The sequence below is a fragment of the Danio rerio genome, chromosome 22 (assembly GCF_052040795.2).
Source record: "Danio rerio strain M-AB ecotype USA chromosome 22, GRCz13ab, whole genome shotgun sequence".
Lineage (NCBI taxonomy): Eukaryota > Metazoa > Chordata > Actinopteri > Cypriniformes > Danionidae > Danio > Danio rerio.
This window is the reverse complement of record NC_141042.1, coordinates 3,722,426-3,750,370: the sequence shown is the minus strand read 5'-3', so window position 1 is coordinate 3,750,370 and position 27,945 is coordinate 3,722,426. Positions and strand designations below refer to the sequence as shown.

Here is a 27,945-nt window from a genome sequence, read left to right as displayed (position 1 = left end):
AGAATGTTTGGCTGCTTTACGGGAGATTTACTGCGAGCCGCCCAGAGCGATGGCAGAAAGAGAGCGAGACGGGGTCCGGCGTGGGTTCTGCTCTCTGATTTACTCCTAGTCCAGCCTAATTCCATCGTATAGCATCTGGCCCTAAATCAGCTGCAGTGGATGCTGTCGGCCGGCCCTCGGAGAGCTGCAAAAAGCTGGAAGGAAGCGAGGAGGAAAAAAAAGGCAGTGAAGGGAGCTAGATGGCTTTTCTTTCTTGGGGATTATTTTCGATGATGGATATCTGTCACGAGCTCTGCAATAGCCTCTTACCAGACTGTGACTGTATATCACGTTAGTGGGGTTGCAAGTTTTTCACTAGTTCAGGGACTCAATGCTCAGCCATTCTGGAACTGTCGGGAAACAGGAGTGTCGAAGTACACTTCTGCAGTCAACTCTTAATGTTACTTGTATTGCTTTGTTGCTTTGCGAAACAAGATTCCCAGCTGTATGTGCGTCTATACTGTAACTTTAAGACTACTCTGTTTTGATTGGCTATCATTTTGCATATTAAATGAGGGCCACTTTAATGAATACGTGTTAGAATAATAATCTAAATGGACTTCCCAGCAGGCACCTCTAAAAATGCAAATCGGTTTGATGTTTAGATGTTGACGTCTGTTTGACATTCACACATTGGTGCCCTTGAGACCACCAAAATTACGACACAAAAATGTTGTAATATCAGAAAAGTTTTGACGTATTTTAGTCATTTTGGAACAGTCTGGAAACAGGAGTGTCGAAGTACACTTTTGTAGTCAACTCCTATTGTTACTCATATCCGCTTGTTAAGTGTGACGTCACGCGAAGCGGCTTCCGAGTCCAAGCTCTCTATTCAACTGAATGGGGAGACTCATTAAATGGTACTAATAAACGTTTACAAAGCGATTTAATACTTTCGAAAATCACATTCACAATATATATGTCCATGCCTAATATCCGATGGCCAGAAGATTATTAATTTTTTTATAAATTGTTACATTTTTGGTATTTGTTATGCAGCAAGCCCAGAGATTGTGGTGTACACTATGATTTTATTTAAAATTAACTTTAATGTGTGATAGGCATAAAACATGACCATAAACGAATGATTTCTCCACTCAAATGAATGGCGGCTTGGACCCGGAAACAGTATTACATACGTCACCACTTAACAAGCGGATTGGTTTGTGGCTAAAGCAGCTAAAGTTTTGCTTAGCAAGACAAGCTTCCAAGATATATGTGCCTTTACTGTACCTTTAAGACTTTGTTCTGTTATGATTGGCTATCCTTTTGCATATCAAATGAGGGCCACTTTAACGAATACTTGTCAGAATTTTGCAAAGCACCCAGCAAGCACCTTGATGTCAAGCAATATCAGAAAAACACATCAAAAATGCTAATCGATTTGATGTCAAAGTATTGACGTCTATTTGACATCCACACATTGACGCTCTTTTGACCTCCAAAATTACGACATGAAAGTATTGTAATATAAGGAAAGTTTGATTCATCTGACAGCTTCAGTTACAAATTTACACTGTATTTTGTCTCTAAACGATGCTCGTAAACTACCTTGACGGTAAACTGACGGATATTTGACATCCACACATTGACGCTCTTTTGACCTCCGAAATTATGACACGAAAGTATTGTAATATAAGGAAATTTTGATTCATCTGACAGCTTCAATTACAAATGTACACTAGAGTTTGTCCTCCGACAATGCATGTTAACTACCTTGATGTCCAACTGACATCTAACATTATTGCCAAAAATACATGTACAGGACCATCCTGATTTTTGAGGTATTTTAGCCATTTTGGAACAGTCTGGAAACAGGAGTGTCGAAGTACACTTTTTTAGTCAACTCTTAATGTTACTCATATTGTTAAGTGGCAAAAGCAGCTATAGTGTTGCTTTCCGAGACAAACTTTCAAGATATATGTGCCTTTACTGTACCTTTAAGACTATGCTCTGTTATGATTGGCTATCCTTTTGCATATCGAATGAGGGCCACTTGAATTAATACTTGTCAGAATATTAATCTATATGGACTTCCCAGCAAACACCTTGATGTCAAACAGATATCAGAAAAACACGTCAAAAATGCTAATCGATTGGATGTCAGAGTATTGACGTCTATTTGACATACACAAATCGATGCTCTTTTAACCTCTAAAATGACGACACGAAAGTTTTGTAATATAATAAAAGTTTGATTCATGTGACAGCTTCAGTTACAAATGTACACTAGAGTTTGTCCTCCGACAATGCATGTTAACTACCTTGATGTCCAACTGACATCTAACATTATTGCCAAAAATCCATGTACAGGACCATCCTGATTTTTGAGGTATTTTAGCCATTTTGGAACAGTCTGGAAACAGGAGTGTCGAAGTCTTAATGTTACTCATATTGTTAAGTGGCAAAAGCAGCTATAGTGTTGCTTTCCGAGACAAGCTTTCAAAATATGTGCCTTTACTGTACCTTTAAGACTATGCTCTGTTATGATTGGCTATCCTTTTGCATATCGAATGAGGGCCACTTGAATTAATACTTGTCAGAATATTAATCTAAATGGACTTCCCAGCAAGCACTTTAAAGTCAAACAGATATCAAAAAACACGTAAAAAATGTTAATCGATTTGATGTCAATGTACTGACGTCTATTTGAAATCAACACATCGATGTTCTTTTAACCTCTAAAATTACGACACAAAAGTATTGTAATATAAGGAACGTTTGATTCATCTGACAGCTTCACTTAAAAATGTACACTGTATTTTGTCTCCCAATGATGCTCGTAAACTACCTTGAAGTCAAACTGACGTCTATTTGACATCCACACATTGACGCTCTTTTGATCTCCAAAATTACGACATGAAAATATTGTAATATAAAGAAAGTTTGATTCATCTGACAGCTTCAGTTATAAATGTACAGTAGAGTTTGTCTTCTTTAGTGCATGTAAGCTACCATGATGAGGTCAAATTGACATCTAACATTATTGTCAATGGTCCATTTACAGGACAGTCCTGATTTTTGACGTATTTTTTGACGCCAGTCTCAGATGACACTTTGATGTTGTTTTGACATGAAAATAATCACGATTTCCATTGTTGTGTTTTTTGATGTTGTAGTTCACTGTACTATGTGGATGAGATTACTATCAAAACACAATGTCATGTATATTACACAGCAAAACCTTAGTGTGAATTGCCTTTATGTAAGTGTTTTTGTCGTGTTTCAAGGTTTGCTTCATGCTTTGTTTTAAGGAATCACAGGTAGCGACTATATCAATTCCAACTACATCGACGGCTACAGGAAGCAGAACGCATATATAGCCACGCAGGGACCACTGCCGGAAACCTTCGGAGACTTCTGGAGGATGGTGTGGGAGCAGCGAGCTGCAACGGTGGTCATGATGACCAGACTAGAGGAAAAGTCACGGGTAAGAAAAGTGACAGCATGAGTATCTGCAAGCTGTTTTTAATAATAGAACATTAATAAACCTACTTTAAAATTAACACCTATAAATAGGGGTGTAGTTATTGATATATTAATTAATTGAGTAACTACATGATGTATCGATAATTTGCGTGAAATATCAATACCTTAAAATGCACTTTTATTTTGGCACTCTCCACATTTTCGCGTTCAACTTCATATTTTCAGTATCATGGATTCCGGTATTTTTGATTACTCTCTTTAACCTCTTTACCATCGTGATGCAACAACAAAACAGCAGTTGCAGCTAATTTAAGACACAGGAATCTTGTTATAGTCATGTCCTACTTGATCACCTATATCTCTTAATTTGCCTAATATTTAATTTTCTATATTATGTTAAAAAACAAATGTGCATTTTTTTGTTGTGTCTGACACAGAATGTGTTTTAATGTTTATATAATACACTTATATACTTTATTGACAAAAAAACATTACGTCATATATTATATTCCGATATATTCCGATATATTATATTCCGATATTTCAATAACTCACTCAAAACATATTGTATCGCTGGCTAAAGGTATCGATATCTTATGGTATAGTGACGAGTTTAATTTCCACTTAGAGTCTGTGCGAAATCAAAATTGACAGTGTTCGTTTTGCTAGTACCCATTGTTATTCTTGAGTTAAACAATCTGTTCAAGTTAATTGATTGGACAAAACAATTAATCTTCAATCAAGTCTGAACATTTGCTTTTGTATTTGGATTGGCTCCTCCTCCTTGACGCTTCAACCACAATATTCTTAGCCACGCCCCTTTTACCATTAGTATACTATGAGGGAATTATGTGTAAAAAGAAAAGGCCCCGCCCCCTACTCAATAATCAGCCTCAGCTGGTCTCTTTGAAATTACGGTTTGTCCAAAAGAAACAACCTTTTTGTCTGGTGATACCTTTAAAATACAGTCTAGCTCGACAGATCACTAGGCTGTGGGAAGAGAGCTAATAGCCCCTAAAAAGATAATAGGCTGTCTCTCTTTTAGCCTTGTTAAAAAAGACCGAGCTTCATACCGAACAAATTGACATTATTCCAGCTGAAATGCCATTGCCGCTTGAATGAATGGGCAAAAAAGCATGGAGAAAAATGAAAGGAAATAAAGAATGGGGCTCTCTCCGATAACAACCCGGGAATCATCCCTCAGCTCCATCGAGAAGTGGTTCGAGACAGAAGTTGAGAAGGCCTAATATTGAAGACTCGCTCAGCCGTGACGTCCAGAAGTTCATTGAAGACGATCCCGTCACACCCCTAGACTGTCAGGCTCAGCAAACTCCGTCAATAACTCGGGATGCCCCGTCTTAGCGGGCGGCACATGGCGTATTAGAGCTTTGTCAGATGCGATCAGAGTGAGCCGTTCAATCTGCAGCATAAGCGCAAAGAACACATTAAACCTGCACATTTCTGAAGCAGCGAGCTGTCACATCGCATCAGGGCACTTTGGAGGGGTGGGGGGGCAGTCCGACTGCTCGCCATGCTCCCTATTGAGTGAATCTTTATTAGGACTGTGGCAGACGGGGGGTCTGTCAATGTGCCAGGTGTCAGTGGGAGGAAGAAAACGTTACGGCAGGGTAATTGATCTGACGTGGGAAGTCGAGAAGAGTTTGCGATTTTTGCAGGTGCGAACCTTATTTGGGAAATCAGACTGTTATGAGTCTTGCTATTCATTTCAAGAATCCAAGGTGTCTTTTTGTAAGTTGACTAGATAGCTGTTACATGTGTTTTGGGAATCCAAAAATATCTCAACTCTCAATTTTCCCTAAAGTTCGTGGCATGCAGTTCTATACGACCTATTCAACCTCATTAATTCATGCATTTTCTTGACGGCTTAGTCCCTTTATTAATCTGGGGTCAATCGCCAACTTATCCAGCAAGTTTTTACGCAGCGGATGCCCTTCCAGCTGCAACCCATCTTTGGGAAACAACCACAATTTAGCCTACCCAATTCACCTGTACCGCATGTCTTTGGACTGTGGGGGAAACCGGAGCACCCGGAGGAAACCCACGCGAAGGCGAACGCAAACTCCACACAGAAACGCCAACTGAGCCGAAGTTCGAACCAGCGACCTTCTTGCTGTGAGGTGACAGCACTATCTACTGCGCCACTGCCTCGCCCTATTCACATCATGTTGTGTTGAAAGGTGGAAACCCCCTGGTGATCTCTGTTAAGCACTGGTTATATTCCCTACTGCAAACACTGTACCTAGAACTGTCATCAGCATGGACCAGCCATGGTAAAACAGGCATTTTACTGTATATGTTACATCATCTTGCACAAATAACCCTCATCTTATTTTGAGAATGTCAGAATGCATCCCATACGACTAAATTGGTTGGCCTAAATTATATTTATCCTGTATTTCCTGATATGCACCGGGATTGGTAAAATGTGGGGGGGGGCATATAGGGGGTAATATTGTTAACAACGTTCTTCTGATTATTGTAAAATGTTATTCATTTTTAAAACTAGAATAAAAATCCCAAAGTGTTCAAAATCCAAGCTTTGGTTAGCTTCTAGATGATTATTTGACCCTTGAAAATGAGCAGGGTATATGTGTGGCTTAGTTCGGTAGCTCTATAATTGCTTGGCACACTGAAATTTGGCAGGTATTTGCATAGAAATATCTAGGTGAATTTGAGTCAGTGGCCTCCGAGAAAAGATTGCCCACATCAAATATGTCTGGTATGCTAATGATCCCTCACTCTCCTGCAGATAAAGTGTGACCAGTACTGGCCAAGTAGAGGGACGGAGACCTACGGGATGATCCAAGTCACTCTTCTGGACACTATCGAACTCGCCACCTTCTGTGTGCGCACATTCTCCTTGCACAAGGTAAGATTTCAATAATAGTCCGGGTTCCAAAGGAATTCTTTCTTTTTTTTTCTTTTTTTTTATTATTTTATTTAGAGAAGAGGAAAAAAAAAACAGAACAAAAGTGGTTGTCGGAAGAGTTACAGAATCAAGTCATGATACGTTTGACGTACATTGTCACAAATTATTTACAATGACATATTCAGACCATTTTTTCCAGTACTTGGTATACTTTTTTAAGTCAAATCTTAGATTAAAAGTGGTTCCAAAGGAATTCTTATGGAATTTCTGGAATATCATTACATTTTATATGGTCTATTCTAGACATTGAAAGTCAGGGAGTTTTGTTTGTCCGAATTTTACCTTCGTTTTAAGAACGAAAGCATGTTCATCGATTTGATGTCAAAGTACTGACGTCTATTTGACATCCACACATCGATGCTCTTTTAACCTCTAAAATGACGACACGAAAGTATTGTAATATAAGGAAAGTTTAATTCATCTGACAGCTTCAGTTACAAATGTACGCTGTATTTTGTCTCCCAATGATGCTCGTAAACTACCTTGAAGTCAAACTGACGTCTATTTGACATCCACACATTGACGCTCAAAAAGCATGCCAAAGCTACAGGTGGCGATATACTTCCCATAGTAAAGTTATGTTGGCCAATCAGAAGCCTCAATAAATTGTAATTCCGATGGAATGTCAACAACCCCCGTTAGTGCCGCTATTAGCAGAAGAGTTTTGGTTACAGTGGCCATGCACAGACGTGCAATTGCATCAACAATGCACAATCTAATAATGGAAATGATGGCGCGGACAAGCCAAAAACTACATGACTACAATGACCCCAGGGTTTTTGAATGTCTTCACCCTGACAGGAGTTGATCAAAAAGTTTCAGTTTTAAGGACCCTAGTTGGCTCGCCAAATCATGAAGAAAATCTGCAGCTTTAAAAGCGCCCATGTTTGTGTGGTCATCCCTTTCCCATTTATTAACAGTAGTCACTTAACTATTGATAAAATACTACATTGTTTTGTGCCTGCTCAGACTGGAAATCTGAGCCACACATGGAAAAATAAGGTGGAATAAGTCATGAAAATTCAGCTTTTTTGTCAGTGAAAGTCAGAGGATTTGACATTTGGGAACTCTGAGTAGTGCCTCTTGTTTAAAAGATTTGAGTCGAACAACAGCAGGGATGCCTAATCCTACTCCAGGAGTCCAGTAGTCCTACAGAGCTAGGCTCCAACCCTAATTAAAACTAATCAAGGTCTTGCAGGATTGTCAGAGACCTCTAGGTGGGTGTTTTGGAGCTCCGACAACAGCAGCTTGCCCCTTTTTGAACACGCCCTGATCTACAGAGTAGCATTTATGAGATCAGATGCGCTCCCTCTTTTAGCATTGTGCATGGCCCTCTTATATCCCTCATTTAAGGGCTCATTCTGGAGTTTCTTTCAGGCCCTGACAGATATATGCAACTGAGATGATTGCAAACGGTTGAGGCAAACGGGAGCATTTTTCAAAGCCCTTCCCGCGTTCTCATCTCCATCGCGTACACCATGTTTTTATAATCTCCTCATTCCACATCCATCATCTTTTAATGTTGCGGATGCCAAAGAGAGGCACTTAGCTAAGTGGCCAGAGCAAAATGACTCCATGTAAAATTGGCATCCCAGACGGCGCAGCGGTCAAGTAAACATGAAGTGGTCGGGAGTGAGGGAGAGAAATGTAGAAGGGTCAGCGAGTTGCACGGTCAGACCGTAACGTGAATTAAAATGGATTGAGCTTTTACTGTAGTGAAGGGCGCCCGTAAGACATGAGCCGCAGCATTGATTAAACAGAGACTGCCGTACGGACATGAAGAGTGTGTCCGCGCTTACGGGATGAAGCTTGCATTTAAACCCATAAGAAAGAGAAATGAGATCTCTTCGATATCTCAATTGATTCTCCTAGACGGCACGGACAGTAATTGGACCTTCTCAGATTTGCCCCAGAGAGAATAACCTCGGTAATCCACAAGTTTCAGAAGAGATCTCAAGAGATCCAGAGCAATGAATAAGCAATTAAATTGTCTTCCTGGACAGCCTAGAGTAGACATAATGTCTTATTTTGGCGTATGACTGTGTCTTTACCATTGGGATATCTGTGAATACGGATGAGGTGTGTTTTTGTTGCACCACAGTTTGTGGTATTGCATTGCTAGGCTGAATAGTGAGAGTTTGCTTACAAGCCTCACACACACACACACACACACACTGTCTCGCTGGAACAGTGGGGTGTATTTATGTGCGCGCATATCCTGCAGACGCACATACACAGTCGACCCAGAGTCATGAATTCTTAAAAACAATCCTGCACAAGCCCATCCACTGCAGAGTAACACAGCCTGCAGAAGACAGCCGGAGGAAAAAAAAGTATCCGGCAAAACTGGGCCAGTTTGCTCTTAATTACATCGTTTATTTATTCATTTATTCAGAGGGAGCCTCTGTTGGAACAGCAGCGACATTGAAATGCAAAACCTTCCTTTAAAGACGTCCAAGATGAGAAATAAAGGCTAACAGCTAGAACTAGCAGGACACTGATGTCTCTCCCTCTTTTTACCCAAATCTCCTCCGTGGAAGACTTGTTTGTTTGCATCTAAATATACCGCAGAAGACAAGTCGATGCATCGAAATAGCATGTTTATGACTCTGAGTTGGCGCTTGAACAACAAGGATCTCGGGCTACCAAAATGAAATCGTGCATTACTAGAAGTAGGGCTAGATTCTTTTTTCTGCAATGCATTCAACCACCTAATGCTTCTTGTTCTAGAATGGTTCCAGTGAAAAGCGAGAGGTTCGACAGTTCCAGTTTACCGCCTGGCCGGACCACGGCGTTCCCGAGTACCCTACTCCATTCCTGGCCTTCCTCAGGAGGGTGAAGACGTGCAATCCACCGGATGCCGGACCCATCATCGCCCACTGCAGGTCTGAAATCTGTTCTTTCCTAGTTTACTGTCTTCCCAAGACTTAGGCCCCGTTTACACTAGTGCGTTTAAGTTTTAAAACAGCGTTTTAGATCAAAAACGATCCGCGTCCACACTAGCGTTTCACCTAGCGTTTCTGAACAGCTCTCCGTCCACACTACGCCACCAAAAACGTATATCACGTGACCATTCGCACACTCTGGGCATGCGCTTCTAGTATAAACAGGAAGCTCGGCATTTGGTTATTGTTAGTCAACAAGCACCAGTTGAGCAATGAACGCGATGGCAAAGAAAGCAAGAGAGGTGTTTTTGTGGACAGACGACGAGGTCGAGTTGTTACTAAACGTAACAAATGAATAACTGCACAATGGCGCCTAAAACAGACAATAGTGCAAACAACGCTCCCATTTCTGTGTCCATGTTGTTGTTTACAGTAAAGGCTGGTCTGCTGTCTTCTGGTAGCGTTAAAGCCATGTGTTATAGTCATGTGATGGGGGCTTGACGAATAAGGGAAGGATACGCAATGACACAAAAGCCCCAATCAGGTAACGAATCTCAGCAGCCCCGCCTCCGTTTTCAGATGTCTCTGTTTGTCCCACATCCACACTGAGACAGAGCTGCAGCATTTCAGAATGAAAACAGCCTCTCCAGTGTTTCCAAAACGCTCCGTTTTTGGGGCTCGAAAACTCCGGCGTAGCGTGGACAGATGGCGTAACCGTAGCAAAACTTACGCGTTTTCAAACAAAAACGCATTAGTGTAAACTGGGCCTTAGTCTTAGCATAGCCTTGTATCTTTCCCTATGCCCTAACACACACCTCTCAAAAAGTGCAATTACATATCAAGTTAAGGCAGTCTTTGGTTAGTTGGCTTGGTAAGTGTGAGCAGGGCTAAAACTGTACGGGTGTAGCAAGGCCAGCAGTTGCAGGGGTTTGACGAACATCACTTGTGGGCCACAATAGTCTCGAGTTCCAAAGATGGCAGAGTTCCAGAACACAACCATCTACTGCGTAGTCGTCGGAAACCAATGGTAGATCAAAGGTATTCATGAGCCAAAACAAACTCCCCCCAAAAGTTGTTTGGCCCGCAAACACCTTTGAGCTACCATTGGTCCATGATGGTTATGCAATTAAAACTATTTACCAGTCACTCAGCTGGTTGTAGAGACCAAAACAAAGATAGGCATTCTGACACGGAAGACACATTTTCAAAGAATAACTTTTATGTTCACTATGCTTCAGAACAGGTGTCACCAATCTCGGCCCTGGAGGGCTGGTGTCCCTGCACGGTTTAGCTCCAACTTGCTTCAGCACACCTGCCTGGATGTTTCAAGTACACTTAGTAAGACCTTGATTTGCTTGTCCAGGTGTGTTTGATTAGGGTTGGAGCTAAAATCTGCAGGACAACAGCCCTCCAGGAACAAGCTTGGTGACCCCTGCTTTAGAAGATTCAAATACATATAGCACCTTTAAAAGTCCTTGGCAAAGACTAAATTGCATTGACCTGTACCTTTCTCTAATCCCTGACTTGTATCATCATTTAATTTCAGTGCTGGTGTGGGCCGCACAGGCTGCTTCATCGTGATCGATGCCATGCTAGAACGCATCAAGCACGAGAAGACAGTGGACATCTATGGTCATGTGACCCTCATGCGCTCCCAGAGGAACTATATGGTGCAGACGGAGGACCAGTACAGCTTTATCCACGATGCCCTCCTGGAGGCTGTAGCCTGCGGGAACACCGAGGTGGCGGCACGAAGCCTCTTCTCCTACATCCAGAAGCTGGCACAGGTGGAGGCAGGAGAGCATGTCAGCGGCATGGAGCTGGAGTTCAAGGTAACCAGAAGACAATTAGAGACACTTTAGAGACTTTCATTTCTGATTACCCTGCTGAAAAATCCAGCTTATACCAGCCTAGGCTGTTTGGCTGGTTTTAGCTGGTCGACCAGGCTGGTTTTAGAGGGGTTTTGTCTATTTCCAGGCTGGTTTCCAGGCAATTCCAGCCTGGTCTTAGCTGGTCAGGCTGGAAAAAGACCAGCTAAATCCAGCTAAAACCAGCTTGACCAGCCTGGTTTAAGCTGGACATAGCTGGACTTGGCTGGGCTCCCAGCCTGGCTAGGCTGGTCAAGCTGGTTTTAGCTAGTCATCTCCCAGCCAAACCAGCTAAGTCCAGGCTGGAAATGGCTTGAAACCAGCCTGGAAATGGCCAAAACCCCTCTAAAACCAGCCTGGTCGACCAGCCTAGGCTGGTTTAAGCTGATTTTTTCAGTAGGGTTGGTTTTTGAAATCACGTTGCATATGCATTTCCATGGACCTTTTGTTATAAAAACATCAATTTTGAGCCAATTTGCAAAACTGTCCTACGGTATAACTGTCTCAAGCATAGATGTGGGCGCAAGATAATTGAATATGCCATATAGGTCAGAAAAGAACAGTCTGCTTTGGGGATTGTGTTTGATTCCTGTGGATTCAGATGTGTAGCACTAGTTGTGACTTAGAAGACTAAAAGTTGATGACGGTCAGAAAGGGATTGTGGGAAGGGTAATTAACACCCAATGAAGACGGATGTTGAGGAGAAGCGATGTGTCCACTAATGAGCTGATTGGGATTGCGGGTTCCAATTGGTAAGTCAAATAATCCTGCAGGTTTTTGGCCTCTGAGACCTTGAAAAGCTTTTCCTTCTATCCAGTCTTTTTTCTCTCTTTCAAGCTACATCAGTCATTTTGAGTCTCTTTCTTTAGCCCGGAACAAAGTAATTCTCACCAGCTCAGAGAGCAGTGAGGTCCTGCAGGTTTTGGCCACTAGCGTTAGCAAGGTAGAGAACCAATTAGATTAACAGGTCTCAGTAGAAAGGTGGCAGCATAGCTATTTTTAAACATTCCTAGCTGAAAAGTCCTGGCATTTTCTGTCAGCTAAATCACAACTAGCAATGTGTGAATGAGTGAGTTTGTTCTTTTCAAGGAATCGTCAAGCTAGTTAGTAAAAGCTCTAAATTTACAGGTTAGTTAGAAAGTGCTAATCGTGTGAACAAAAATATAAAGTAGCATGCTACATCAGTGCATTCTAGCAAAGCTAATTGGCTGGAGGTCCCTGCTGAAAAATCCAGCTTAAACCAGCCTAGGCTGGTTGGCTGGTTTTAGCTGGTTGACCAGGCTGGTTTTAGAGGGGTTTTGGCCATTTCCAGGCTGGTTTCCAGCCATTTACAGCCTGGTCTTAGCTGGTCAGGCTGGAAAATGACCAGCCAAATCCAGCTAAAACCAGCTTGACCAGCCTGGCTTAAGCTGGATATAGCTGGTTTTGGCTGGACTCCCAGCTTGGCTAGGCTGGTCAAGCTGGTTTTAGCTGGTCATCTCCCAGCCTGACCAGCTAAGACCAGGCTGGAAATAGCTGGAAACCAGCCTGGAAGTGGCCAAAACCCCTCTAAAACCAGCCTGGTCGACCAGCTAAAACCAGCCAACCAGCCTAGGCTGGTTTAATCTGGATTTTTCAGCAGGGGTATGATCGTATTTGCAAGATAATTAGGTAATGGTCTACTATGCTGGCTGGCAAATCATAGGTATGCAAAGCAAGTCAGCTAACAAGTTAGCATAAGTGCTAATTTCAAAAAATGATTAGACAGCATTGATTTCACCATGTTATACTCATTTTAAATACCTGTCTTTATAAGACTAGCACAGCTTGCACTGTAAAAGCATAATATTGAATGTTTCCCAACACCGCATGAGATATGATTTTGGCTTATTGTTAATAAGAGGCATGGGTTAGAGGGCGAAGTATGTCATGAACCTCTATTAAACTCAACTGGCCCTCTAAACCAGCCAGCTAAAGAGTGTGTGTGTGCATGCTTATTATTTCAGCAGCTCGGTTCATGGCTGGCGCTTCCCACCGGAATGCCTCATGCCCTTCCAGCTCCCTCTTTTGAAAGCTACTCAAAGACTCAAAAGAAAGACAAACAGCCAGTGGCCGCTTCTGAAAGAGAGCGAGAAAGACTAGGCCTGGAGCAGGAACTGAGTGGATTTATAACCAGGCAAAGGCATTACCTGGCAGAACAGAGGAGAGAGAGAGCGCGAGTGCGGCACAGTTTCTAGATGTGCCAGGCTCGTCCTGTTAAAAGGAGACAATCCTTCCAGACAACTGACCTAGAAACGGAGAAGAGTTGCGGGTACTGTGACTCGGTTGATGCTAATTGATGGTTACAAGCTCTAATTTGGATCATGACACAAGAGTACGAGGTGGATGGTCTGTGTACAAAACGATGGCGTCCTGTTGCCACATGAATACAAAATGCAGCATTGACCCATCTCACCAAATTGCCACCAAAAGTTCGGCATGACTTTCCTCGTTGTTCCAGAGCGCTGTTTCGTGCTACCTGATGGACAATTAAAGTGATTTGGGGGGATTATTACAGAAACGAATGCTGACAGGTTTCCTGCAAGCGCACATAAACTAGGTCAGCCAGTCTCCCCCGTTTATAAACAGACAAACAGGTGGAGAGGAATAGAATAGAGCCATTATACTAAAAATAAAAGGTCAGGACGGGTAAATGGCAGTCTGAGATTTCTAGCTAGCAGTAGGAGCGTTTGCACATTTCATAGTTCCTATACCTTGTGGAAGACGTACCTTGTTCCAAGGTTACACCACAGAAACGGGCAATTTTTTAGGAGGGTGGGGGTCACTAAATTAGTTCCTACTACTCAATAGGAACAACTATTGAAGACTGGCCAAACATATACCATACAACATACTAATCCATAGGTACAAGGCACTTCTGGGCCAAGGTGTCTGGCTTTGAGAATGTCTAATCACCTGAGGGAACATTGCTGATGATGTGTCCCAGTGCTTCAAGACATTAATGCATACTCTACAAACTAAATCCCTGAAAGTGTGATGAATGGACCAATCAGGTGGGACAGTTTAGGGGTTCAAGGGGCCCAGAATTCCTAGCAATGCCAATTGATTGAATTTCGCTCCCTTTTAAGTATTTTCAGAGATCCTACTGGCAGTTACAATGCAACAAAGGGGAAATGTAGTTCTTGTGGGACCAAACCACTCCCCCCCCCCAAACCCCTACCTCCCCATCTTCCCCCCCCCTCCCTTTTAGGAAAGTGACTTAACTCCAAAATCTTTCTCTCCCCACAGCGATTGGCGAACTCCAAAGCCCACACGTCCAGATTCATAAGTGCCAATCTGCCCTGCAACAAATTCAAGAACCGCCTGGTTAACATCATGCCGTACGAGACCACTCGAGTGTGCCTGCAGCCAATCAGAGGGCTGGAGGGCTCCGACTACATCAACTCCAGCTTTATTGACGGATACAGGTACGTCGACATCATCATCATTATAAACGAATCGTGTTACTTGTGCGTTTATTTGACGGGGATGGACTTTCTCTCTCCTGTAGACAACAGAAGGCGTATATAGCCACGCAGGGGCCGTTAGCGGAGACCACCGAGGACTTCTGGAGGATGTTGTGGGAGAACAACTCCACCATTGTGGTGATGCTGACCAAACTGCGGGAGATGGGCAGAGTGAGTTTTGTTGGTCAACTGAAATCCAAAATGAAGTTTTTGTGAAATCAAAATGTACAATGGTAAATTTGCGAGCACACGATATCCTCAAACCCCACCTCCTATTCTTGAATGGGACTCATTTGGCAACCCATAGAAGTGAACACAGAAAAATTATTTTAAAAATTGGTGCAGTAATAGAGATCCACATGAACAGTCGTCTGACTAAATTTGGGTTCCTTAAGCCTCAACAGCGCCACCAGCAGTTCCAAAATTCTACATTTCTTAACCACGCTCCTCTTACTGTTAGTTTACTATGACGGAATGATGCACAAAAGAAAGCCCCACCCCCTACTTAATATTTAAGTTGGAAGCACACCGACACACAAATATAAAAGCAATTTGTTTCACGCTGACTTTAATTTTGCCGTGCTTTCGCAGGAGAAGTGTCACCAGTATTGGCCGGCAGAGCGCTCGGCTAGATATCAGTACTTTGTGGTGGATCCAATGGCGGAGTACAACATGCCGCAGTACATCCTCCGAGAGTTTAAAGTGACAGATGCCCGGGTAAGTTGGGAAAAAACATTTAGGATAGTAACATGGCACCTCAGGATGTAAAAAAATACTGTTTTTTGACTTTGAAATTCAGGGTTACCTGAACTTTCGTGGTACTTTTTTTATACCTTTCTTCCTATTATTAACGAATATAGTTTTACCCTGGTATTTTGGACATGGTGGTATTTTTTCTGGTGTATCATATTAAAGCCATTGAATTTCACTACCATGGTATGCTGTATGTTATGATTAGGCCCACCCGGAATCTGCACGCGCAGATTTTCCTTAGATTTTTAGCCCATCATTAATTCTGTTTATTTACTTGAGCAAATGTGTGTATATCTATATTTATTCTGTTTTTTTAAATTAATTTTAATAATATTATTGACTAATGTGAAAATGTTCATCTGATTTATGTACAATGCAGTTTGTACAGTAATATATTCTGTTTTTTACTTGATATATTATATGACAGACTTGCTTTATTAACCAAATAAAGTAAATCTAATCGGATTTGCATATTAAACATTAAATAAAAGTTTCAAAGATATTATTTTTTATGTCACATATTAAGGTTTTAGTTATGATACTCCCAAAATAATTCAGCAGAAATCCGCCGACTTTTACCAAAATTCTCAGCAGAAATAGCAAAAAACGTCTGTAGATTCTGTCTGGATCTAGTTATGATTGAGGCCATCACTATACTAAGGTACTTGTTTAGAAAACAGTATTAATAATAGTATTGTGTTCAACCCTGTAAACACCATGATGATACTTTGGTACTATTTATGGTACTTATTATCACTATACTCACTATTCATCATGTTCTCTGGGGAAAACATGGTAATACCATGGTATTTTATACATATGGCTGGATATTTCGTGATCAGCATATTCATAAGGCACGGTGTTTATGTGGAAAGTACTGCAAAGAATATCGTTAATCTCTTCAAAAACATGGTAAATCATGGTAAAATTGTAATACTAAGGTATTTATATATACATTTGTAAAAAGAATGTTATATCATTTGATTTAATTTTATTAGTGAATATAATAATAAACTTTTGTATTTACTTTTAAATAAAATATTTAAAATACTTTTAGCAAATATCATTTTTTAATGGTATAAAAAAGCATTACGTACTGGTTTAAGTGTATTCATTTATATAATTGTTATATCTGTTTTATGCCTAAAATATATGAATCTAGCACTAATTATTTTCATTTCATTATTAGTATTTTCCTATATGAATTTTTCTATATAGAATTAGTATGTCTTATAATTAAGAATGATCTATATATATATATATATATATATATATATATATATATATATATATATATATATATATATATATATTTAAATATATTTATTTAAAAATATAATATATTTAAAAATTGTATATAAATATGTAAATAGAAAATAAATATATAAATAAAATAAATAAATGAATAAATATATATATATATATATATATATATATATATATATATATATATATATATATATATAAATTATTTATTATTCTGTTAGTGAATATGATAATAATACTCTTATATACTTTTACTAAATATTAGATATAAAATGGTATCATAAAAATAATAACATGTCGGTTTAACTTTATTTATATAATTATATGTGTTTTATGCATAAAATATATGATTCTAACCATATTTAATTATTTTAATTATTAGTATTTTCCTTCAAATTTTAATTCTTATATCTTTTCAAACAGTTTAAAAAGCATGTTTGAGTATAATTCCTCATTTTGCATCATATTTCGACTGTAGATGTATGAATATGAATGAGCCGAGGGTTAGCAGAAATGCTCACTTGACGCCTGGAGCCCTCATCAGTCGAGTGTTCTTTCGAGTGAAGAGTTTGCGCGATTGGTCGGAGCCGAGGCCAAATGAGCGCTTCACTCCAGCCAAGCACTTTAATTATGATTGAATCGTCCAGCAGACGCTCGCTAATCAGAAGGAGCCAATCATAGAGCTTTAATCAGAGTGGCTGGAGGGGGCGGAGCCTGGAGGCCAAGGCATGATGGGATACGCAGTCACGTTTTTAATCAGTGGATTGGACGCACACCAACTCTTAGGACTCACGCTTTTAATATGCCACTTTTGTGTTATTTTGAAGCAGAAACTAACGCTTGATCAAAAAGGGGAAGAGTAAAGACGTGTTGTGTGACTGTAATCAAACATTATTAATATTATTCAGTGTAAAGAGTGGAATTACTTATAGAAATCAGTCAAATTTTAAATATGCAGAATTTAAAATATATGGAATCATGTTTGTGTAAATCATAAATCAATCATTATTTTGAAAAATTGGTTCATTTTTAATTCATTTGGATTAATTTGTTTTTAATTAATTATAACTTTTTATAATTGCTTACATCATATATAATTAGAAAAAGTTAACTATATTATTTATGTAATTATAAAGTTAATTTAAAACATTTTTTGGTTTTAATATATTAGATTTTATTTAAACAGTAAGTCATATATATATATATATATATATATATATATATATATATATATATATATATATATATATATATATATATATATATATATATATATATATTAGTGGTAGTAGTAGTATTTGTGGTGGTGGTAGTAGTTGTGGTGGTAGTAGTAGTAGTTGCAGCATGGTAGTAGCAGTAGTAGTAGTGGTGGTGGTGGTGGTAGTAGTAGTAGTTGTGTTGGTGGTAGTAGTGGTGGTGGTGGTGGTAGTAGTAGTAGTAGTGGTACTAGTAGTGGTGGTGGTAGAAGTATTTGTGGTTGTAGTAGAAGTTGTGGTGGTGGTAGAAGTGGAAGTAGTAGCAGATGTGGTAGCAGTAGTTGTGGTGGTGGTGGTAGTAGTGGTAGTAGTAGTTGTGGTGGTGGTGGTAGTAGTGGTAGTAGTAGTTGTGGTGGTGGTGGTAGTAGTGGTAGTAATAGTTGCAGCGTGGTAGTAGTAGTAGTAGTAGTGGAAGTAGTTGTGGTTGTAGTAGGAGTGGAAGTAGTTGTAGTAGTAGTAGTAGTAATGGAAGTAGTTGTGGTTGTAGTAGTAGTGGAAGTAGTAGTAGTAGTGGAAGTAGTTGTGGTTGTAGTAGTAATGGAAGTAGTGGTTGTGGTGTTGGTGATAGTAGTGGAAGTGGTCATTGTGGTTGTGGTGGTGGTAGTAGTAATTGTAGTGGTGGTAGTAGTAGTAGTGGTAGTAGTTGTGGTCGGAGTAGTAGTAGTGATGGTAGTAGTAGTGGTGGTGGTAGTAGTTGTCGTTGTGGTGGCAGTAATAGTAGTGGAATTAGTAGTAGTGGAAGTGGTTGTGGTAGTAGTAGTAGTAGTAGTTGAAGAAGTAGTAGTTGTCATCATGGTGGTAGTAGTGGAAGTAGTAGTAGTTGTGGTGGTGGCAGTAGTTGTGGCCGTGGTGGTAGTAGTAATAGTAGTTGTAGTAGTAGTAGTGGTTGTGGTAGTAGTAGTGGTGGTGGTGGTGGTAGTAGTTGTTGTGGTGGTGGTGGTAATGGTGGCAGTGGTGGGGGTGGAAGTAGTACTGATGGTGGTAATAGTAGGTGTGGTGATGGTGGAAGTAGTAGTAGTGATGGTGGTAGTAGTGTCCCGTATGGGGCTGAATTGGCAGCCCATAGATGCAAACATATTGAAAATAATGTAAATTGGTGCAGTAATAGAGAATCATATAAACAGTCATCTGACATTAATTGTGGTTCTTTAGGTCAAACTCTACAGCGCCACCAGCAGTTCAAAAAACTCAACATTTGTACTCTTAAAACTTCTTAGAACAGTTCGTTTTTATTTAAAAATCATTTTATATTAAAGTAAATGTAAATCATCAATATTAACTGAGATAGAATGAAAGGTTTTTTTTATTATTATTAATCTTTTTTTTTTTTATTCTGGCTAGTACCCAGAAATAGTTTAGTATTTGTTTAGTTTTTTGTATGTTCTTGTTCCTCATGTTTGTCTGCTTTGGTCTGATTTATATTTTAATTATTTCAACTTCAATGAAAACTGACTGAAAAAGATCAACATTAGATTCAATAAAATCAAAGCTTTTTTATTCAATGTTTTTTGACATTTATTCCAGCAAGAATCCTAAAATAGTTGAGTGTTTATGTTTGTGTTTTTGTGTGTTCCTGTTCATGATGTTTGTGTCTCCCTCAGGACGGTCAGTCCAGGACCGTCCGTCAGTTCCAGTTCACCGACTGGCCGGAGCAGGGTGTTCCCAAATCTGGAGAGGGATTCATCGACTTCATCGGACAGGTGCATAAAACAAAGGAGCAGTTCGGACAGGACGGTCCCATCTCTGTCCACTGCAGGTGAGACTCACCATAACATGCATCACTTTCACATAGTTGCTTAGACAGTGCAGCAGTGATTATTTGTGCTTTAAGGAGATGAAGGCTAAATGATTGTCCAATTGATCAAAATATCAAAACAAAACACTGCAAATAAGTAAATAATAAAATAAATATATTTCAAATAAATGTAAGTGTTTATGATGAGTTCAGAGTAAAAGTAAAGATGAAAATCCTTTAATAATATGTTTGAAATATTATTAATATATTTAATACAATATTTAACAACAAATTAATATTTATCAAAGTAATAATATTTTGATAATTATTAATTTGTTGTTAAATATTGTCATATTACAGGTTATTATATCAATGTATACAGTATATAGCAGCACATTTTCAGTAAATTTAACATTAAATCCTTATTTATATAAAATATAATGTTATAATTTCTGCTAAAATGTAAACGAAAACAAAGAAAATTAAATGAGAATTCAAACTAATTAAAACTCCTGTAAAATCTTCATAAATTAATAATTATATTTGTTTTTATCCTTTATAGGACATCCTTTTCCAGCATTTGCTAGTGGGTTATAAAGGAATCAATTCTTTCAGTTGTGTTTCCGCAGTTTTTCATCCTCCTGATACCTTCGTTCATTTATTGATTGGTCGATTGTATTTTTGTGCGACAGACGGACAGAAGCTGTGACTCTTTCTCCATTTTTCTTTTTAAACTCTTATAATGTGTGGTTGCAGCGCCATGCTGTGATTGGCCGGTTGAGTCGTTGTGTCACTGTTTGGAAAAGAGGGAAATAAGCCTGTTGTCATATCAATTATTGTGGGTGAAATTGCTCGACGGCAAAGCAGCTTATGAAAAATCAGACTTAAGAGTCGTCCTGTTTGAGCGCTGTCACGCCAGACCAGCTTAACATCTGTGCCTTTACCACCGGCTCCGCAAATAACACTGCACACTATATATATATATATATATATATATATATATATATATATATATATATATATATATATATATATATATATATATATATATATATATGCTTTAACAATATGTTTTAAATTTTCCTGATTTATAATTAGTTCAGACCAAAAATGTTAGTTTTGTTTGTTTCACCTTCATTTATCTATTTATTTATTATTTTTTTCTCCTTAATTTATATTTTTTAATTTATTTATTTCTCCTTAATTTATATTTAATTATTTATTTAATCTTAGATTATATTTATTTATTTATTTATTTCTCCTTAATTTATATTAATTAATTTATTTATTAATTTATTTATTTCTACTTTATTTATAATTATTTATTTATTTATTTTTCCCTTATTTATATTTATTTATTTATTTATTTATTTTGCCTAAATTTATATTTATTTATTTATTTTGCCTTAATTTATATATTTATTATTTGACCTTAATATATGTATTAATTTATTTATTTATTTCACCTTAAATTATATTTATTTATCTATTTATTTCACCTTAATTTATATTTATTTATTTATTTATTTATTTCACCCTAATTTATAATTTTTTTATTTATTTCACCTTAATTTATATTTATTTATTTATTTATTTCACCCTAATTTATATATATTTATTTTATTTTGCCTTAATTTATATTTATTTTTTCACCCTAATATATTTATTTATTTGTTTGTTTTTTATTTCTTTATTCTTAGTTTTTATTTATTTGTTTGTTTATTTCACCTTAATTAATTAATTTAATTATTTATTTTATTTATCTTACCTTAATTTATATTCATTTATTTGTTTATTTCACCCTTATTTATTTTTATTTTAATATGTTATTATTATTATTATTATTATTATTATTAGTTATTTGTTATGTTATTTTTTGGTAGTGGTCTTCTTATCATTTGTTTATTATACATTAAAATGTACTTTATATTTATGGTCTGTTTATTTATTTAATCATAAACTCAATCATTTAACTGTTAATATTGTGTATTTCATTTATATATTTTATAAACAAATAAAAGTATTAAGTTTAGGTATTTAAAATTGTAACTATTTAATTTAATGTTTAATGTTGTATTTAATGTTTAACTATTTTGATTTGATTTCTTTCATTCTGAAGAAGTTGGAGACATCACAACTTCTCGAGCACAATTTAACAACATAACTGCATCTTTTTAAGGATGTTTCAATGGAGAACATTTGCAGCAGTTAGCAGCTCGTTTTTCTACACTCAAAAAATAGCTCTTGGAGTCTGTTCAAAGAACCTAATTAAAATGAGTTGAAACAACACAATTTTAATGTTTTTGGGAGAGAACTTTATTTTTTTTATGTTCAATCCACTTACATTTGTGTGGAACCCAGCGTAGATCATTTTTAACACTGGATGTTTCTGGATGCAGTGCCGGTGTTGGACGGACCGGGGTCTTCATTACGCTGAGTATCGTGCTGGAAAGGATGCGTTACGAGGGAGTCGTGGACATTTTCCAGACGGTCAAAATGCTCAGAACACAGCGGCCAGCAATGGTGCAGACGGAGGTGAGAGACTAAAGCTACAGTTCCACACCAGACTGCCTTCTTTAAAGGGATAATTCATGAAGAAAATGAAAAACATGCTATTAATTACTCACCCTAATGTTGTTTTCTAAACTGTGAGACCTTGGTTCATCTACTGAACACTAATTATGATATATTAGATGAAATCCAGGAGCTCTCTCATCCTCAATAAGACAACGAGGGATCCAGAAAAACAACATAAAACATGTTTACATCCAAATGTAGGAATTAAATTTAGATGCAAAACTGGAATAATGCATGAAACGTTTGCGAATAAAGCAGCGTTTCCAATCTGATGTATCAAAGAGAACAAAAGGGTTATTTCCAGCCTGATCTCACGAGAAAACGTAAGAATTTTACGTTTTGCCAGTTTAGTGGCGAATTCGTACGAATTCGTACGAGTTCAGTCGTACGAAATGGTACGATTTTAAAAAGGAGGCGTGGCACCTGACCCCAACCCCAACCGTCATTGGGGGATAAGCAAATCGTAGTAAATTGTACGAATTAGATTGTACGAATTCATACGAATTAGCCACTAAATGAAAAAGTTACGAATTGCCGTGAGATTGTGTTGTTATTTACTGATAAACTGGAGCAAATATAAGACTTAACAATGCAGTTTTATGCATTGGGAGAAGCCACTGTGGTGTTTTTTCCTGTTTAATAAATGAGTTGCGCCTCATAAGACAAAGATGGAATGCAATGAGCGCAATGTGGTGGCTTTTGGAGACGCTCTTTGAGAGCGCAGACAGATGCTCAAGACAGTTCTGGAGGGAATAATAATGGAATAATAACAATACTGGAGCACTGGGATGACGGACTGACGGCTGAGGGGTTTTAGAAATGACCAAAACAACATTTCAGATGTTTTACAATGTGCTGGAAACACAAAGTCCATTAACGTGTCCCATTATACACATTTATCGTCACATGGCATTTTGATCAAGCAATATTTATGAGATATTCCAAAAGGCACATAAAAATAGGTTGATGGAAACATAGATAATGTTTTTCGTTCCTTTTTGGATCTCGTGACCCTTGCTGTCTACTGAGAATCAGAGAGCTCCAGGGTTTCATCTAAAATTTGTGTTCTGAAGATGAATAAAAACCTTTTTTTGGTTTGGAAAGACATGAAGGGGAATAAATAACTAACTGTAAATACAAATAAATAAAATTGCGCTCTGGGCTGGGCTAGTTTTTAACAGCAGATGGCAATCCAGGCTAGGTTTTAATAGTAGATGGCACTCTAGGCTAGCTTTTAACAACAGACGGTGCTCTAGGCTAGTTTCCCTGCTGAAAAATCCAGCTTAAACCAGCCTAGGCTGGTTGGCTGGTTTTAGCCGGTTGAACAACCTGGTTTTAGAGCGGTTTGGCCATTTCATTGGTTTAAGCTGGACATAGCTGGTTTTGGCTGGACTCCCAGCCTGGCTAGGCTGGTCAAGCTGGTTTTAGCTGGTCATCTCCCAGCCTGACCAGCTAAGACCAGGCTGGAAATGGCTGGAAACCAGCCTGGAAATGGCCAAAACCGCTCTAAAACCAGGCTGGTCGACCAGCTAAAACCAGCCAACCAGCCTAGGCTGGTTTAAGCCTAGTTTCTATCAGGAGATGGTGCCCTAGGATCATTTCTAACAGCAGATGGCGCTCTAGGCTAGTTTTTTTTTAACAGCAGATTCAGGCTAGGTTATAATAGTAGATGGCACTCTAGGCTAGTATTTAACGGCAGACGGCACTCTAGGCTAGTTTTTAACGGCAGACGGCACTCTAGGCTAGTTTTTAATGGCAGATGGCACTCTAGGCTACTTTTCTTTACAGTAGATGAGGATCTAGGCTAGTTTTTAACAATAGATGGCGATCTAGGATAGTTTTTAACAGCAGACAGCACTCTAGGCTAGTTTTTAACAGCAGACCGCGCTCTAGGCTAGTTTTTAAGAGCAAACGTCACTCTAGGCTAGTTTTTAACAGCAGACGGCGCTCTAGGCTAGTTTTTATCTGCAGACGGCGCTCTAGGCTAGTTTTTAAGAGCAAACGTCACTCTAGGCTAGTTTTTAACAGCAGACGGCGCTCTAGGCTAGTTTTTATCAGCAGACGGCGCTCTAGGCTAGTTTTTAACAGCAGACGTCACTCTAGAGTAGTTTTAAACAGCAGATGGCGCTCTAGGCTAGTTTTAAACAGCAGATGGCGCTCTAGGCTAGTTCTTAACAGCAGATGGCGCTCTAGGCTAGTTCTTAACAGCAAACATCACTCTAGGCTAGTTTTTAACAGCAGATTGCACTCTAGGCTAGTTTTCTTTACAGTAGATGATGCTCTAGGCTAGTTTTCTTTACAGTAGATGATGCTCTAGGCTGGTTTTCTTTACAGTAGATGGCACTCTAGGCTAGTTTTAAACAGCAGATGGCGCTATAGGCTAGTTTTTAACAGCAGACGGCGCTCTAGGCTAGTTCTTAACAGCAGATGCCGCTCTAGGCTAGTTCTTAACAGCAAACATCACTCTAGGCTAGTTTTTAACAGCAGATTGCACTCTAGGCTAGTTTTCTTTACAGTAGATGGCACTCTAGGCTAGTTTTAAACAGCAGATGGCGCTATAGGCTAGTTTTTAACAGCAGATGGCGCTCTAGGCTAGTTCTTACAAGCAAAAGTCACTCTAGGCTAGTTTTCAACAGCAAACGTCACTCTAGGCTAGTTTTTTACAGCAGACGTCACTCTAGGCTAGTTTTTAACAGCAGATGGCACTCTAGGCTAGTTTTTTATTGCAGACGTCACTCTAGGCTAGTTTTTAAAAGTAGATGGCACTCTAGGCTAGTTTTCTTTACAGTAGATGGTGCTCTAGGCTAGATTTTAACAATAGATGGCAGCAATCTAAGCTAGTTTTTAAGAGCAGGTGGCACTTTAGGCTAGTTTTTAACAGCAGATCATTAACAGATGTTTACTGTGAAAAACAAAACGACCCTAGAGCACCATCTGCTGTTAAAAACTACCGTAAAGCACCATCTGCTATCAGAAAGGAACCTAGAGTACCATCTGCTGTTAAAAACTAACCTAGAACACGGTCAGCTGTTAAAACTAACCTCAGTCAATGAGTCAATGCATTTTGAAAATGATTTCGATGTAAGACTAAATTGTAAACGTGCTAAAATGCTGTCCACATTTTGGGGTGAAGTACCACTTTAAAAGCTCAAATAAATGACAAGCTGAAGCGGTCGCTGATGTCTTTGTGTTTTCCCTCTACAGGACGAGTACCAGTTTTGCTACCAGGCGGCTCTGGAGTACCTTGGAAGTTTTGATCACTATGCAACGTAAAAAAAAGCCATCTTTTGTTCCCCCCAGCCCCACAATCCCCCTCCCCCCAACAGCCTCCTGAGCCATAAAAACTTGCTTGAAAAACACGATGACAACTATAGAAAATCCATAGCGTTTATTTCCACACGTCTTTTTTTTGGAACCAATCCAACCAAGAGTTTCCCAATCGGACCGCAACAAGCGCAGAAGCCCCAATCTCAACGAGGAACCAACCTTTTTTGGCTCAGGCTGTAGGGTGGGAATGATCCAAGTGTCGGACCACTAACCTTACCTCAAGTGTTCTGATGTGGAAGACAAACATTGTTTCTTTCCAGACTGACTCTATGAACATAGTACATAAAACAAAACAAAAAAACAAAGGAAGGAGTTTTGCCAATACACAGCAAGCACCCGATTTGGTTGGTTCCTTCAGTGTTTACTAAACGTTTAACGTCTCGTGAGACTCAAGAGTGGAGAAGTTGGAGCAAAGGTACAAAAACAAGTTGGAAAGGAAACTTTGTTGGCTGCTCACGTCTCGGTTCAAGCCTCTTTCAAGTGATTTGGACAAAATTGGGGGCCACTTAAGAAGCAATCCGAACCGTTCACTCACTTGAGAAAGTAAAACCCTCAGATTGAAAGCTGACGGCGTTCTTGAGGCATTCGAGGAAATGGCAGAAAGCTAATCGCATCAGTTTCTTGAGGTTTTGGACCGTTATTTGGTGCTTTCCAGCGATGTAGCTCCATCTCCATCGTCTCGAAAGCTAAACCTGGAGATTTTGGACCTGAAGACTCAACAATGGTCGCACCGGATATGTAGGCAGCGATATGTGGTAACTCTGGCGTCCCCGGTGACCAACCTTCATCGCCAACTCTTTAATTTTTTTTTTGTCTTACAACTGTTTTGATTTGGTTTCAGTTCGCTCTTGATACCAAACATGCTGCTTTCGCTCCATTATGCTGTATGTGTACATGTGAAGACTCCGATTTAAGTGTGAAAGGTTTTTTTTGTGTGTGTGTGTGTGTGTGTGGGTGTGTTGGTCCCACCGCTTGGTCCATTTCCTAATGCCCCAAAATGAAACCGCGCGTCCACCTTTGTTTTATCCAAACAGCTCATTGCTGGTTATTTTGGGATTCCTTGCCTCGGTTCGTAATCGGTTCGTTCGTTTACGATTCGGTTCGGTTCATTCGTAAACGGTTCGTTTAATAGACGATGGATATTCGCGTCATGAAATTGCGGTACAGCTATCTTGTTGTCGTAGGTGGGACTGTTCTACACGCTCATGCATATGCGTACGAGGGGGGGAGGGGTCAACTCTCCGCCGTCAGATCTGATTGGCCGATCTGGAGAATGCTTGAACCTGATTGGTGGGAGAGTGAAAGGAGCCGTGTGTAATCTTATTTCCAAAAAAGCCTTATTCTTGTAACATCGTAGAGAACAAAAAACAAAAACAAAAAAAAAAACACGTTATTGTTGTATTATTTTGACTATTATCTTCTTTCTTAACAGACGTTTGATTTCTTGATTTTAGTGTTTTTAACGAATACTCTTCTTTTTTTTAATTAGCAAGTAAAGATGATGCTCATTTTTGCTCATGTTACGTTAAAAGACATTCTATTTTTTCACTGTAGAAATGTTACGGCAGATGTTTGTGCGCATGTATACATAAACGAATGGGACGTGAATGTATACATACGCACTCACGCATATATTTAAATGCAGAATATAATAGATATATCCAAATCTTCATATGAATAGCCTTTTGTTTTGTTTGTTTTTAAGCGGGCGCTCATTTTTATACCGCCATGAAATCGCGTGGATGAATGATTCTTTGTAAAGAAAATTTCCCATAAATCACTTGCGGGGGAGATTTGACTTCCTGTTGCTCAATAACGAAGGGTGGACTACTTGTTACTCATCAATAGTACTGGTATTAACTAAAGTATTACTTTTATATTGGTTTACTACAGACTGATTTGAACGATATATATATATAATTGATACTTTCCAAATTTACTACAAAAATTGTTAAAGCCCATCTCTCGCTTTCATTTCTTTTGCCATCCTTTGGTTCTTTTTTACTTTCCAAACCACCGAATGTTCGATCGTTTGTTAGATATCAACTATGATCCTGAATATAATGCCTGTAAATAAACAAATATATATTATATGTATTTGTATAATTTGACCCACGAGATTTCTGTCTTTGAACAATACTGAGATAAACGACTAAAAAAAAAAAAAAAAAAAAAAGAAATGTTTATGCTAATGGAAACCTTCCGCAGTTTTGAAAGAAGCTTTGTCTCACGCTAACAGCTCTGTTTATCTCTCTTCCCTTCATTCCTCCTTTTTTTTTTCCTGATGCATTTGTTGGTTTATTTTTTCCCTCCCCAGTTCTTCACTTTTCTCTTATCTTCGCCGCCACACGCTGCAGTCCAGTGGTGAGAGAAAT

General features: G+C 38.8%; 1 protein-coding gene and 2 long non-coding RNA genes across 52 annotated transcripts in view; 1 reads left to right on the top strand and 2 right to left on the bottom strand.

The window, feature by feature from the left end:
• Nucleotides 1-27,661, top strand: part of ptprsa (protein tyrosine phosphatase receptor type Sa) — a 387,121-nt gene extending 359,460 nt beyond the window's left edge. For 30 of the 50 annotated variants that reach the window (XM_087302332.1, XM_087302325.1, XM_087302329.1 and 27 more), the window contains 10 exon segments: nucleotides 3,294-3,469; nucleotides 6,239-6,358; nucleotides 9,149-9,303; nucleotides 10,850-11,135; nucleotides 14,439-14,617; nucleotides 14,701-14,827; nucleotides 15,248-15,373; nucleotides 19,533-19,687; nucleotides 22,066-22,201; nucleotides 25,448-27,661. In XM_087302332.1, coding sequence (XP_087158458.1) covers nucleotides 3,294-3,469; nucleotides 6,239-6,358; nucleotides 9,149-9,303; nucleotides 10,850-11,135; nucleotides 14,439-14,617; nucleotides 14,701-14,827; nucleotides 15,248-15,373; nucleotides 19,533-19,687; nucleotides 22,066-22,201; nucleotides 25,448-25,516 — 1,529 coding nt within the window. In that variant the 3' untranslated portion in view covers nucleotides 25,517-27,661. 50 annotated transcript variants of the gene reach the window in all.
• The window catches only part of LOC147831455 (uncharacterized), a 787,032-nt gene that overhangs the window by 215,554 nt on the left and 543,533 nt on the right, over nucleotides 1-27,945 (bottom strand). The gene's annotated exons all lie outside the window — the stretch shown is intronic.
• On the bottom strand, nucleotides 1,023-3,492 carry LOC147838338 (uncharacterized). Its single transcript, XR_015521661.1, has 3 exons — nucleotides 2,844-3,492; nucleotides 2,156-2,677; nucleotides 1,023-1,774 (listed from the first exon to the last, which is right to left on the bottom strand). It is a non-coding gene; the product is annotated as an uncharacterized LOC147838338 (long non-coding RNA).